This window comes from Bactrocera latifrons, unplaced genomic scaffold (assembly GCF_001853355.1).
Source record: "Bactrocera latifrons isolate USDA-ARS-PBARC rearing strain unplaced genomic scaffold, ASM185335v1 scaffold_41, whole genome shotgun sequence".
Taxonomy (NCBI): Eukaryota; Metazoa; Arthropoda; class Insecta; order Diptera; family Tephritidae; genus Bactrocera; species Bactrocera latifrons.
The window spans coordinates 586,614-599,184 of NW_017537057.1; the positions used below are offsets into that span (position 1 = coordinate 586,614).

General features: G+C 38.9%; 2 protein-coding genes across 5 annotated transcripts in view; one reads left to right on the forward strand and one right to left on the reverse strand.

Moving 5' to 3' along the window:
* Positions 1-3,130, forward strand: part of LOC108972628 (peroxisomal acyl-coenzyme A oxidase 3) — an 8,318-nt gene extending 5,188 nt beyond the window's left edge. For all 4 annotated transcript variants that reach the window (XM_018939290.1, XM_018939289.1, XM_018939288.1 and 1 more), the window contains 6 exons: positions 737-874; positions 951-1,441; positions 1,509-2,257; positions 2,316-2,470; positions 2,526-2,813; positions 2,880-3,130. In XM_018939290.1, coding sequence (XP_018794835.1) covers positions 737-874; positions 951-1,441; positions 1,509-2,257; positions 2,316-2,470; positions 2,526-2,813; positions 2,880-2,990 — 1,932 coding nt within the window. In that variant the 3' untranslated portion in view covers positions 2,991-3,130. The remainder of the gene's footprint in view (positions 1-736; positions 875-950; positions 1,442-1,508; positions 2,258-2,315; positions 2,471-2,525; positions 2,814-2,879) is intronic.
* A 402-nt stretch (positions 3,131-3,532) lies between these two features.
* LOC108972629 (adenosine monophosphate-protein transferase FICD homolog) lies at positions 3,533-6,101 on the reverse strand. The gene is made up of 6 exons (XM_018939291.1): positions 6,016-6,101; positions 5,150-5,944; positions 4,744-5,090; positions 4,441-4,644; positions 4,164-4,301; positions 3,533-4,091 (listed from the first exon to the last, which is right to left on the reverse strand). The coding sequence occupies exons 2-6, from the start codon at positions 5,804-5,806 to the stop codon at positions 3,821-3,823; spliced, it is 1,617 nt and encodes a 538-aa protein (XP_018794836.1). The 5' UTR covers positions 5,807-5,944; positions 6,016-6,101; the 3' UTR covers positions 3,533-3,820.
* Between the last annotated feature and the right edge of the window lie 6,470 nt (positions 6,102-12,571).

Below are 12,571 nucleotides of genomic sequence, written 5' to 3' on the forward strand. Positions count from 1 at the left end.
AACGTCTGTGAAACAATGCTCTGCGACTACGAGGATGTCTTGAATCGTATTATTATTCGCCATAAGTCTTGCATCTATGCTTACGACCGGGAAACAGATCAGCAATCGGCCGAATATCATGACAAAGTTGAAGGGAAGCCGAAAAAAAACACATCAAACCAGGTCTAAAATCAATGTCATGTTGACAGCTTTCTTCAATTATCGATGTATGAAGAAGACGACATAGATTTTGAAGAATAAATTATGAAGTATGAAATTGAAAACAAAGTCTTTTTTTGCACATAGTGAAAAATAAGTCAAGATATAGACGATATCCACATATGGCCACTTCAACTCGACTGATACCATATGTATCGGTGCATGCAAAGAAATTTCCTCGCCCAAAACTCGGCCGTGAAGAATTTCGAGTTATTTGTGCCCATATTTTCTTTTGGACCTTTTTTCTTGGTTTCTTTTCACTTATTGCCGAATGACTGAATAAATTCCCCAGCTGACAATTTTTTTTTTTTTTTTTTTTTTTTAAATAACGGTACAAGAGTTGCGGGTCTTTTTTCGTCATATTCTTCTTTTGCATTAATTCTTGGTTTAGAACTTTTTTTTTTGAAGAAAACAAAATAATTTAAAAACTAAATGATTCCCATTGAAAATTAGATCYGGTACTTATCGCATTTATAAATATACATATTTGTAATGGTGATTTCATTGAGCCTTGCTTTTATCTTCTTATTACTTTTAGCATCGCATATGGAATTTTATGGAAAAACATMCCGACTTTCAACATGACTTGGAATCACCCACAATGGATCGTCAACGCCAACTGGCCAATAAACGCGGGCATTTAATCTATGATAAGCAATTCTATGGATTAGGCGAAGTTAGTGAAATTCTAAAAAATCCATCTTAACGTCAGGCACCGTTATTATATTAACACATTTCTTTATCGTTTGCAGTACGTCACTGCGCCTCAGCTCTCACTGGCCTTTGCACAGGCCATGTTCTCGTATGAGGTCAGCTTTGCTGTCAAGTATTCGCTCTCAAATGGCATGTTCCCCAGCACAATTCTCTCTCTGGGCACTGAGCGTTTGGCCAAATATGCCGCAAAAATTGCAAATAATGAAATTATAGGCGCTTTTGCGCTTACGGAAATCTCGCACGGCACCAATGCACGTGGGATGCGCACACGCGCCACCTATGATCCAAAGACGCGTGAGTTCATTATACATACACCCGACTTTGAGGCTGCCAAGTGTTGGGTCGGCAATTTGGGCAAGACGTGTACGCACGCCATCTTATATGCACAGTTATATGTGCCCGACGACACATATCAGGGGYTGAATGCCTTCTTAGTGCCTATACGTAACGAACGTACGCTGCTGCCGTTCCCTGGTGTGACCGTTGGAGATTTGGGTGAGAAGGTCGGCTTGAATGGCTTAGATAATGGGTGAGCATAAGTGTCTTTGTACATATTTCGAAGTATTTATATATTTTGTATAAAATCTCTTATGTAGCTTTGTGATGTTCAACGAATAYCGCATACCCGGCGAGAAYTTGCTCTCGAAGACCGGTGATATCGATGAGCAAGGCAATTATGTGAGCAAAATCAAGGACAGTCGCAAACGTTTGGGCGCCTCGTTGGGKGCACTCTCGGCTGGACGCGCGAACATATGCTCGTTAGCTTATGTCGCGCTCAGCAAAGCTATAACAATCGCCACACGCTACTCCGCATGTCGCAAGCAATTCGGCCCTGAAGAAAGCAACGAAGAGTGGCCTGTAATCGAATATCAGTCACAACAATATCGTCTAATACCACACTTGGCCACCACCTATGCGCTACGTATATTCTCCATGTGGATCGGCACAGAAAATGTAGATTTGACCTTTCGCACCGTTTTGGGCGAAGATACCAGCAACAAAGGCATGGAAGTACATGCYGTGTCCTCGGCCGCCAAACCGGTGTGCACTTGGGCAGCGCGCGATGGCATACAAGAATGCCGCGAAGCATGCGGTGGWCATGGCTACTTGAAGCTGGCCGGCTTGGGTGAGCTGCGCAACGACAACGACGCCAATTGTACGTACGAAGGCGAGAATAACACGCTTATACAGCAGGCCTCCAATTGGCTGATAAGTCTGCGACGTAGTAATGCCAATTTCGCGGAGATTTCACCATTGGGTTCTGTGGTGTTCTTGAAGGATATGGACGCGATATTGCGCACAACGGCAACCGAACGYTGCGCGCAGGAGGCGCTGCATCCAGATAGTGAGTAGTTATTTTGGAATGATTGCAGTCTTGTAGATCTACTGCGTCCTACTTGCAGATCTCTTAAAGGCTTTGGATTGGCTGCTTGCCTTCCAGTTGGATAGAACAGTGCAACGCTACGAAAGCTTACGCAAGCAGGGTAAAGATGCCTTTGAAACACGCAACAACATACAAGTCTTCAACGCACAGCAACTCTCCCTTATTTACGCACAGGTAGGCGCACGCGGCACTAAATTGATTATGCATTTTAAATACGTTCTGCCAACAGCGCACAATCTACTATGTGTTCCATCGCTTCGTCAACAACTTACCGCCGTCGAATGAGAAAAATGTGCTTGCTCAACTGTTGTCGTTCTACGGCGCCGATTTGGTCACGAAGTACAYCGGYATCTATTATCAAGGCGGCTACTTCCAGGATAGGGCACATGCTGACCTCTACCRYGAAGGCATTTTGACGCTGCTGCCATTGCTGAAGGACGAAGCCATATCGCTGATCGATGCAATTGCGCCAACGGAYTTCATACTCAACTCGCCGCTCGGCATGAGCGATGGCAATGTWMGTKTAACTGTAAAAATATTGTGAGAAAAAGATAGTTATGTGTTTTGTTTTTTTGCTATGCAGATTTATCAACATTTGCAGCGTGCCATCGTGCAGGCGCCCGAGGTGTTCGAACGGCCGAGCTGGTGGCGCGAAGTCACCTACAAGGACTACCTGCAGAAGTCGAAATTGTAGAGTCTAGCATTTGCATAAGTTTAGCGCGSATAGTTGTGAATTTTGATACAAACATTTTTATTCCATTGCAATAATTTTATTCTTTGTCGTCGCACAATATACGAGTATAGAAAATATCAATAGAATATAAGTAACCAATAGCTAGCAGTTTGTGCTTTCAATAGTTGKCTGTTTTTTGCAAATGTCACATACATATATAGACATACTTATAAATTATTTGTGCTTTATGATAGAGCGAGCCTTACTTAGGAMTTATGACTGTGTATGCAACAAAGTTACGCTTTGTTGTTGGCATATATACTTACAAACAGATTTGTTGTTTTAATGCTTAAATTTTTATATACAAAATATATACATACATTGTTGAAAATTGTTATTGAAAGTCATGTTACTTTTTGGTTATCGTTTACGTTTTGGCAGTACCGTACTAGCACTATCACAACTAAAAATTTTAAAATATGCGTTTTGCTTCACAATTTGGTAGTTTAAACAAACAAAAAAAAAAAATAAAATAAAATAAAATAAAATAAAAGAATATCATATACACAGCAGCTTTGGCTCACATAGCGGAGCGATATGCCAAGTTTTATCATAAATCTCACACACTTCTAACAGATCACAGTCAAGTGTTGCATATCTACTACTACATAAGTATTAAATATGTACTAACAACAAACAATTACACTGGATTTTCAACCCTAAAACAAAATATCTTCCACTTACACTAATTACCCCGCATATGCAACCTACACTTAAATTAATACATCCGCGACYCTGCTTTGGCCGCTAAAATCTATGGCATACAGTAATAACAACAACTTCATGAAATGTTAAGGAATTTCGCCGGAACCTGATTCGAATTTATCTGCTATGGGCTCTGTAKATCCACGGTTCGTCGCAGTTTCACCCGACGGTGTCACCAACTTATCCACATGAGCCAGTTCGTGTTCGGTTTGCGCTAACATCGGTATCTGCTGCGGCAGATCGCTCGTMGCCCACAGATACAGATCGAGCGTCTTCTCCGTGCAATCGGCAATGAAACGCACGAAGGGGCGTATGTCGCCCTCGTTGGCCACCTGCAGAAACTGATAGTATTTGTGCCTGTTGAATAAATGCATGCAATATTRTAATTAATGGCGACGCTTATGTAATTACGCGTGCATATGTACTAACCGCTGCTGTTTTGGTATTATAATGGGCGGATAGCCCGCGCGCATCAACAAAGCGTTCATGAGTAGACGCGACGTGCGCCCGTTGCCGTCAATAAAGGGGTGTATGTGCACCAGCTTGTAGTGAGCTAAGGCCGCATGCCTGTGGGGTAATAAAAGCCATTCATATTTTTRCAAATAAGCTAGCAATAAATATCGGTTGCGCTATATTAAGCAAWTTTAGCTAGCGTGGAAGTCACTAAAGCATTTATAATTACTAAAATTTGCGTGTGTTTACTTACTTGACTGGATGCAATGAAACCGTTTGCTCCGCATTCAGCCAGTGCTCGAAATGCTGCATTAGCACTGCCAAATCGCCAGGACCGGGCGGCACATGACCGCCCACATACACTTGCGTACGACGAAATTCGCCACCCTCGATGGGATCCACATGACCCAGCACCCTTCTATGTATTTCTAATATGTCCTTTAAAGTTATCTCAATTCTAGAAATGAAGAACAAGAAATATTTATATTTTTTGTTTTAATTACGCGTTTTCAATTACTACAAAACTAAAACTTTCTAAAAGCTTACACACACTTACTTGTTAACCAAACTTGCATTGATGTACTTCATAGCCAAATCCAGACCAAGAATTTCGTTGTGCTCATCAATGGATTTACCGTCGATAGCCATGCGTGTCTCCAAAATGGAGCGCGTTTGCGCCAAAGTCATTGTGTTGCCCTCTATGCCCACCGAGTGATAGATATGTTGGAAATAAGCCTCTTTTTTCGCGCGCCGCAATGCCGCGTTCGATTCGTGCACTGCAGAAAGTGCGTCACGCTTCAGGTCAAGCAACTCTAGCTTGCGTTCGTCAATGGATTGTACAATGCCAGCGGTGCGCTGACGATTATTCACCGCTTCAGTGTTGGTGGGGTTTAACATCAACGCCTTCAGTTCAAAATAAAATTAAATTAAAATAGTCATAAATTTGGCGATTTAGTAATTACTTGAAAATAATATTGATCCGCCAGCACAATATCGCGTTGACTGTGCTCCAGATATTCGCCGTAGCGCAGCAAAACTTCAGGATGCTTTGGCGCCAATGCGAAAGCATGCTCATACAAACGCTGCGCCTTCTCAGCTTTACCTAATCCGCGCATTTCCGTTGCCAATCTTAAAGAGTCAAGTGCCTCTTTCACATTGGTTGCTGAAGCACGCCCACTCTCCTCTTCTTTCGCACTAACATATAACTCTTTGAGCGCATCCAAGTCCAGCGCTCCCGTGCCTGACGCTGCGTAAACAGCGAAATCATCGCGTGTTTGTAGGAAATGATTGTCGGGCAGGTGTTGCAATTGTTTGTTTGCCTGTCGCAACACGCCATATGGATTGATATGCCAGAACTCGTAGAGTATGAAAGCTACACTTGTGCCTGCTATGAAAATGCAGAGGTTCACGAAGCTAACATAAAGCATGGAAGCACGCGCCAGCTGTTGGTGTTGCTGTAGCTGCAATAGCGCCTCGTTGCGTATGGCGGCGATGGTAGCTTGATTCATTTTATGCTTTGTGCTTACGTTGTCAAAGTTGCCGAGTGCCTTTTCGTAGGGCACACAATTGCTGCGCTTTCTAGCTGTGGGCCCAATAGCTGGCACTGTGTCATTATCCATTCCTAAGTTGTCTTTGTTGTTACTTGCGAATGTTTGGCTACTTTAGCTAACTAAAATTGGAAATATTTCTCTTTTACACACTTTCTGCGATCGTTCGTTTTCCGTCCCGTTATGGTTTCCGTAAATGGCATCTTTGAGCTGAAAATTGTATGATTTGAATTATGGAGAATATGTAAAAATAGCAATTTTGCTAAATAGTTGGCACTCACCTCCACTATAACTGTTTGTATTTGTGTCTGCAACTTTCCTTTTACTGAGTCCATGACGTGTATTTTTGCTTTGCTTCCGTTGCTGCCACACCACATGAATAATAGGCGAATGTGTGTTAAATTATATGATTAAAATTTTATTTAAATATTTTCAATTCCTTTACAAAAGCTTATATTTGTAATGTTATAATAATAATGTTTTATTTAATTAAAAAATAATTTGCTACTGTAATAACAATAGTTTATAGTGAATGCATTAGCTAAAGGTGTACATATATGTATTTTTAGAATTCGTGTTGCCATTTGGAAAAGTGGCATCCTTATTGCTTCTGACCATTTTCGTAAATATTTACGAATGAGCATGTGTAAAAAGAATTCGATAGGCTTGTGGCAAAAAAGATACTAAAGAACAGATGTTAAGAGTCAATTTAATATATTGAGGAATTTTAGAGCGGTTTTTTTAATTGCCAAAGATTTTGAAATGATAGTTGCTGTTGCAATTGTTAGTTGTTGTTGCGCATTTAATTAACTTGAAGAGGATTTGTTTTATCTCGAATTTTGAAAGTGACTTTAGTGCATGTTTTTGCTGTAACTGAATTTACAGTAATTTTTTAAATGTCATGTTGTTATTGTAGCGGTTGGGTGATTTTGGTTGGTTGTCAAGGAAGTTATGTAGCGCTTGGTCCAGAAAAGCTATTTCGACGGGTACTGTCCATATAGAGACCGTTGTTAAATGAGTGGGGTTCGTTGGGCATGCAAAGAAATACATCTGTGTGCACATGGTCAATTCTGGATAAGTAGAAGTTTAACCTGTTACAGAATCGAAAATGAAATTGCTGAAGGTCACTCTAAATTCTTGTGTCAATTTTCGAGCTCTTCATCAACAAGGGGTGGTGGTTTGATTCTGAATGCGCCAATCACTGAGAAGGAGTCGGTGAAGATGTTAATAGCTCCCCTGAGAACAGCGTCAGTTCATATTCGCACTGCGTCCGAAGTCAGGTCGGCATACTTTTCGATTTCGCTGAAGAAGGATTTCCTTGTCCGTGTAAATTATAAACAAGTTCTTTCAGGGAACATCAACAGGAGGTCTTTCTTTTTAGAAGAACTGTAAAAGTTTTTAATAAGATCGCTTCACTATTTTCTAGTGACCACCGACATTGAAAAAGATGTTTTTGAGCACAATGAAAGATTGAAAAACCGATCGATCGGACCTGATGGACTATCCCAAACGTACCACATTTGTTGCGATTGCCTTGAATCTTTGGGAAAATATTTTTTGCTGATACATCGAGAAAACAAATATGGAAAAATACTCTAAACAAATTTTAAGTTGATGCGGCAAATAGTTACGGAGATACGAGGCTACTTGTAATAGTATTTCCACTCCATTAATCAGCTCCCAAAACTTTAAACCCCTTAAAATTGACTTTAATGCATGATTTTGTTGCAATTGGTGATGTTTGTTCCTTATAGCGTTGAAAATGTGGTCTTAAAACTCAAAGTTTTAGCGTCCGGAAAACTTTGGGTCCCAATCTACTATTCTTGGGGAAAATATTAGGTTAGGGGTTACTTTTTTGTTCCAATTCTATTCAACTGAACGAAGTTATGCAGTCTCGTTTTTAACATTAAAGTCTATGATACTAAAACTTATAACGTAAATAATCCGAAAATGCTCTTACTACCTTTGACCTTGGAGTCATGTGATGCCAGGTGTAAGCGCCAGCTAACCGATCTCGCAGCATCTCTTGCTGTTAAAAACAACTTTTATTAAACGCGGATGATTTATAATAGACTAATTTACATTTCAAAAAGTAACAGTCGTTTATTAAGTATCAACGATTATTCTCAATGGATTGAGTAGTTTGTGACTTGTTGACCGGTTAGTGACTCATTAGAGGTAACAGTACGCATGAATGAATAAAAACCAGCTTAAAGCCAAAGCAAATAAACAAAATGCAGTTACTATTCAGTAATTTGGTTTAATTTGCTGGAATACCGCAGATTTTGTATGTACATATGTACGTTGGTATGAGTGACGTTGCGTTCTTTAAGTCTGTTATGAATGTTATTTTTTACCCATTGCTGGCGGTGTGTCACACCATAAACAACATACGTCATAAGTTGTTGTTTCTGACTTTTAATTATATAATTTTTTTCACGTTTTCACCTTGTGATTTAATTTATATTCGCAATCGCACTTTTTGCTTCGTGGAGATCCGCTTAGATCCGCAGCTATATTTAGAATCAAGCGCTGTCTTCAAGCCTCCATATGTTTGTGGTAATGTTTACTTTATTGTTTTTGCTGTTGTTATTACGGTTGACACTGCCAGTGCGCACCGATATTCGCGCACCAGTGATTTATTAGGCAAAAATGTACAACAAAGTGGTAACTGTCTGAATATAACAGGGAGGGTGGTGCATTCACAAGCACACACACAAAGCTGTGCATATATATGCATTGTTATATGCCTGTGAAGAATTGCCGGTCTGTCAAGTCATTAGAAAATTGATAATGACTGACACTAAAGCTGTCAAATTGTCACATGGAATCAGCCAGCCCTGCCTAGTGGGTGGACCGGCATTGTTGTGGCTTAACAAAAAGTAAAAAAAAAAAATTCAAAATATTCAGTAAAAGTACATATGGTTTGTAGTAGTATATGTGGGTAAAAAAACGATTTTTTCACATGCTAGGTACTTTGAAAATTAGATTCTTAGACTCTCTACTTGATAAAATAGAATATCTCGTTCCGAGTCGGCAAGCGAAAAAAAAATTTACGTTTTTTATATAATCGCTGAAAGTTAATTTGCTTTTGAAACACGTAGGAATTGGGGAAAATTTTAGGTTAGTTCGACTACCAAGAGTCTAAAATTATTTGAATATAAATTGGTTTATTGTCCTAATATACAAGTTTCATCATAAAATAGACTTCTTAAAAAATCTCCTGCTACATCTGTAGATCTTTCTTGCTTTATTGGCCTAGATACCGCTTACGCGGTTGTAGCCAAGTTTGGTCTCAATAGGAGACTCCAAGTGTTGTCTGGTCCATCTCCATCTGTTCTTTTCAACAAAGTGGAAGTCTTCCTCATCCTCTGCTTCCGCCGGTGGTTACTGCTTCCAATACTTTCACAGGTGGTGTATTTTCGTCTACTCGGACGAAGTGACTAAGCCAGCGTATCCGCTGCCTTTTAATTCGCTGAACTATGTCAATGTCGTCGTATATCCATTGAATGCGGTATTCGAAGTTGCCAATGCGCAAAGGACCATAAATCTTCCGCAGAACCTATCACTCGAAAACTCGTAACGTCAACTCATCAGATGTTGTCATTGTCTATAGTTACTTGATTATATTTTTATGAGTGTGAGTACACTTTCTTCATAATTCGAATCTACTTGTATTGTACGTTCCACGGTTTTGGGAATAGCTAATCGTTTTTCCAAATTTATCTTTCTTCTGCTGCCATTTTCTAATTTATTCGATGTTGTTTCGAAAGCTTTCAAGTACCCAATGCTTCAGTCGGCTTTCTATTCGCATGTACGCATACTTCGACTCACAATGTGCTGGTTGTTTTCAGTTTAACCAAATTATCGGCTTGTAAATAGTTCCATTTATGATTTTAATCTTCCAAATTATCAATTTTTTCAACGACCTCAAATGTATGTACATTGTCTTTTTTCTCGCTAATGGAGCAATGCGTACTCGGCGTGCTGATAATAAAGTTAATAATATAAATGCGAATCGATGGACTGTGCTTTAATTCGATTCTAACAATACTTTTACTTTATATACCTAAATTTAAGATTTATAATTAATAAGGATCGCGAATTCAGACCTATATCCTACTGGCAGCTTCCATAAATTTGAGCTTAGTTAATCAATACTGCATTTTAAGCGTGAGTAACATAAAACGGGAAGCGAACGAAGATAGTTTGCTGTTACAAGTACATATCGATTTTTTTCTATTTTTTCGCCGCTTTTTCAAAGTGTATTTATCCTAAGCTGAGCTTCGAGCATTGATTTTGCCGCATTTAGAAATAAGTTTGCTTGATCCTTCTTTATTGAAAACTGATTTTAATATCTGTAAACAACTCTATTTGTGAGCTCGGTTTGATATTGTGAATATAATAGAAACTTGCACCGCGATCTATGTTCCATCGTGCCCTCTCTTCTATCACATGATCTAATGAATTAGAGAAACTCGCTGGGCGCTATCATAGTGTCGTAATATCCAGATGTATGGATTTAAGGGTCTCAACCATGCGTCTACACATTGCTTTGGAATCTGGGATCAGATGCTCAGGAGTTTTCGGTTTCATATCGCTAAACTAGCAGTTTGCAAAAGAGTTTATGTGCCTGTTGTACAAGTGCTTATTGAGCCTGCAATGGCGAGTACAAAATGCGACTAATAGGCATAATTCTCCTCGGAAGAAGTTTATCATGAGGTCATCACCCTTGTGAAGTTGTAACTCTGCCTACTCTATCTTCAGTGTGAAACAGTTGCTTTATCGTGTGGATCCCCATCAAGTTTTAGTTTCACCATCCTAGAAGCCACATCAGACCAAGCGAGCTCGTCAGCCAACTCGTTGCCGGCTACACTTTTATGCTCTAGCACTCAGAGGAGGTGTTCATATTTGTAATTGATGTTCAGCACTCTTGCATCTCTAGCTCAGATCACTTTTAGTGCCGCTTTACTATAACTAAGTATGGCAATATGTTGAATACGATAATTACGTTGGATATTTATTTCTACACATCGACTAAAAGCAAAGACCTCTGCTTGAAATAAGCTCAGAGAACATTCCATGAGTATGGGAAGTTCGGTCCATCGTCTTCTTATGCCTGTATGAATGCCTTTCTATGTTGTATGTCTATGTTCTATGGTTTGTCAGAGTACCACTAGTAGATTTATTAGTAGATCAAGAGTTCAATCATTTCAGTCAGTTTTACTGGCGAGGTTAACTTTAAACTTATTTGTGAAGTGTGTTTTTTCGTAACGGGATATCTTCGGAGGGAAGGTCTTCACTTGTTGAGATGATTTCATCTTCATTTTTCCACACCCTTTGGCTGCCTTGAGTAGTACTATAGAAAAGTTTCGTTGTCTGGTTGTGTGTTATATGTATAGAGCGGTTTGCTATTTAACTTTCGGGTCGATATGACCGGCCGTTATTCTCGCAGGATTAAAAGCTGCTAATCTTTGATAGATAAAAAATAATATAAAATCAACATTTGTAACATTTGCTGAGTTCAGCAAAGCTATACATTTTCATTGATGTTGACAACAAAAACAATAACATGTATTTATGATTGAATTTACATGCCGTGGAATAAGGAAAATTTAAGATGATTTGATAGACACAGATAGAAGTATAGATATAGATACATATGTAAGTATATGTATATACATAGGTATATAGATTAAGACTTTTACTTCATACATACATACTAATATATATGCATATGTACATGTATATTATTGTGTATGTACTATACATGAATCAATAAATTTCCTAGTTCTTTCTTTGCTGCCACCTATCATCAGATATGACTAATGAGCTCATGTCTTCACGTGTATTTTTTATAGTTTTTAGCTTTTGTGCCAAAAATATTACTTCTAATTAGAACTGTTTAACTTCTATGCCTGTCACATTTGTCACGCAAAATTAAGTTATTAAGCATAATTTGCGCTCATTAATGATGTGAAGACAGAACTAAACAAAGGGTGACCAATTATAGAGAATGGTGTGTGGTTGAAGGAAAGATCGACGTACGATGTTGGCTAAAATAATAGAAACAAAAAACACTCCGCTACTTAATATCAAATTGTTAATTATGTATGAAAAATATGTACAACTAACTGACATCGCTTCAAGCATTGATAAGGGTACTTTATTGTGTTCTTTTTCTTTAGTCGATTTCGATTTTAATATTTACCATATTTTGCACTCTTTTAAGTGACTACGTATGGGAATAAATAGAACTCCGGGAAACATTTTGCAACATTTTATGTTTGTGTCGTAAAATAGGTTTAGACAGAAGCTTTTAAGCAAAATGACGTCAAAAGTGGAGCTGTAGACAGATGGAATTAATAATTAATTTGCTTGGATAGGAAAATGTAAGACGCAAAAAATAAGAATACTGCCTCGAAGCCTCATAATTACATAAAAACTGTTGAACAAAGAGGACTATGTTAATAGTGGAGAATGTCATGTTACCAAATGTGAAGAAGAAATGGCCTTAAAATTATAGTTTTCGCAGCATAATGACCCCAAGATGCCTCGAAACTTTTTAAGAAAGAGCTCTTAAACAAAAAATTGATGTTATTACCGGTCCAATCTTCTAATTTACTGCTTACGCTTCAGGGTTATAGCCGACTTAACAACAGCGCCAAGTCGAGATACCAAGAGCAGCCAAGTCCTTCTCCCAATGATTTCACCAACGGAGTGGAGATCTACCACTTCCTATTCCAATGCACTGACGTGTACTAAATTAAAAACCTTCAAGAGTTGTTGTTGTTGATTTGATGTCAATGACCTCCTTATATCTAGTACAGGCCACCG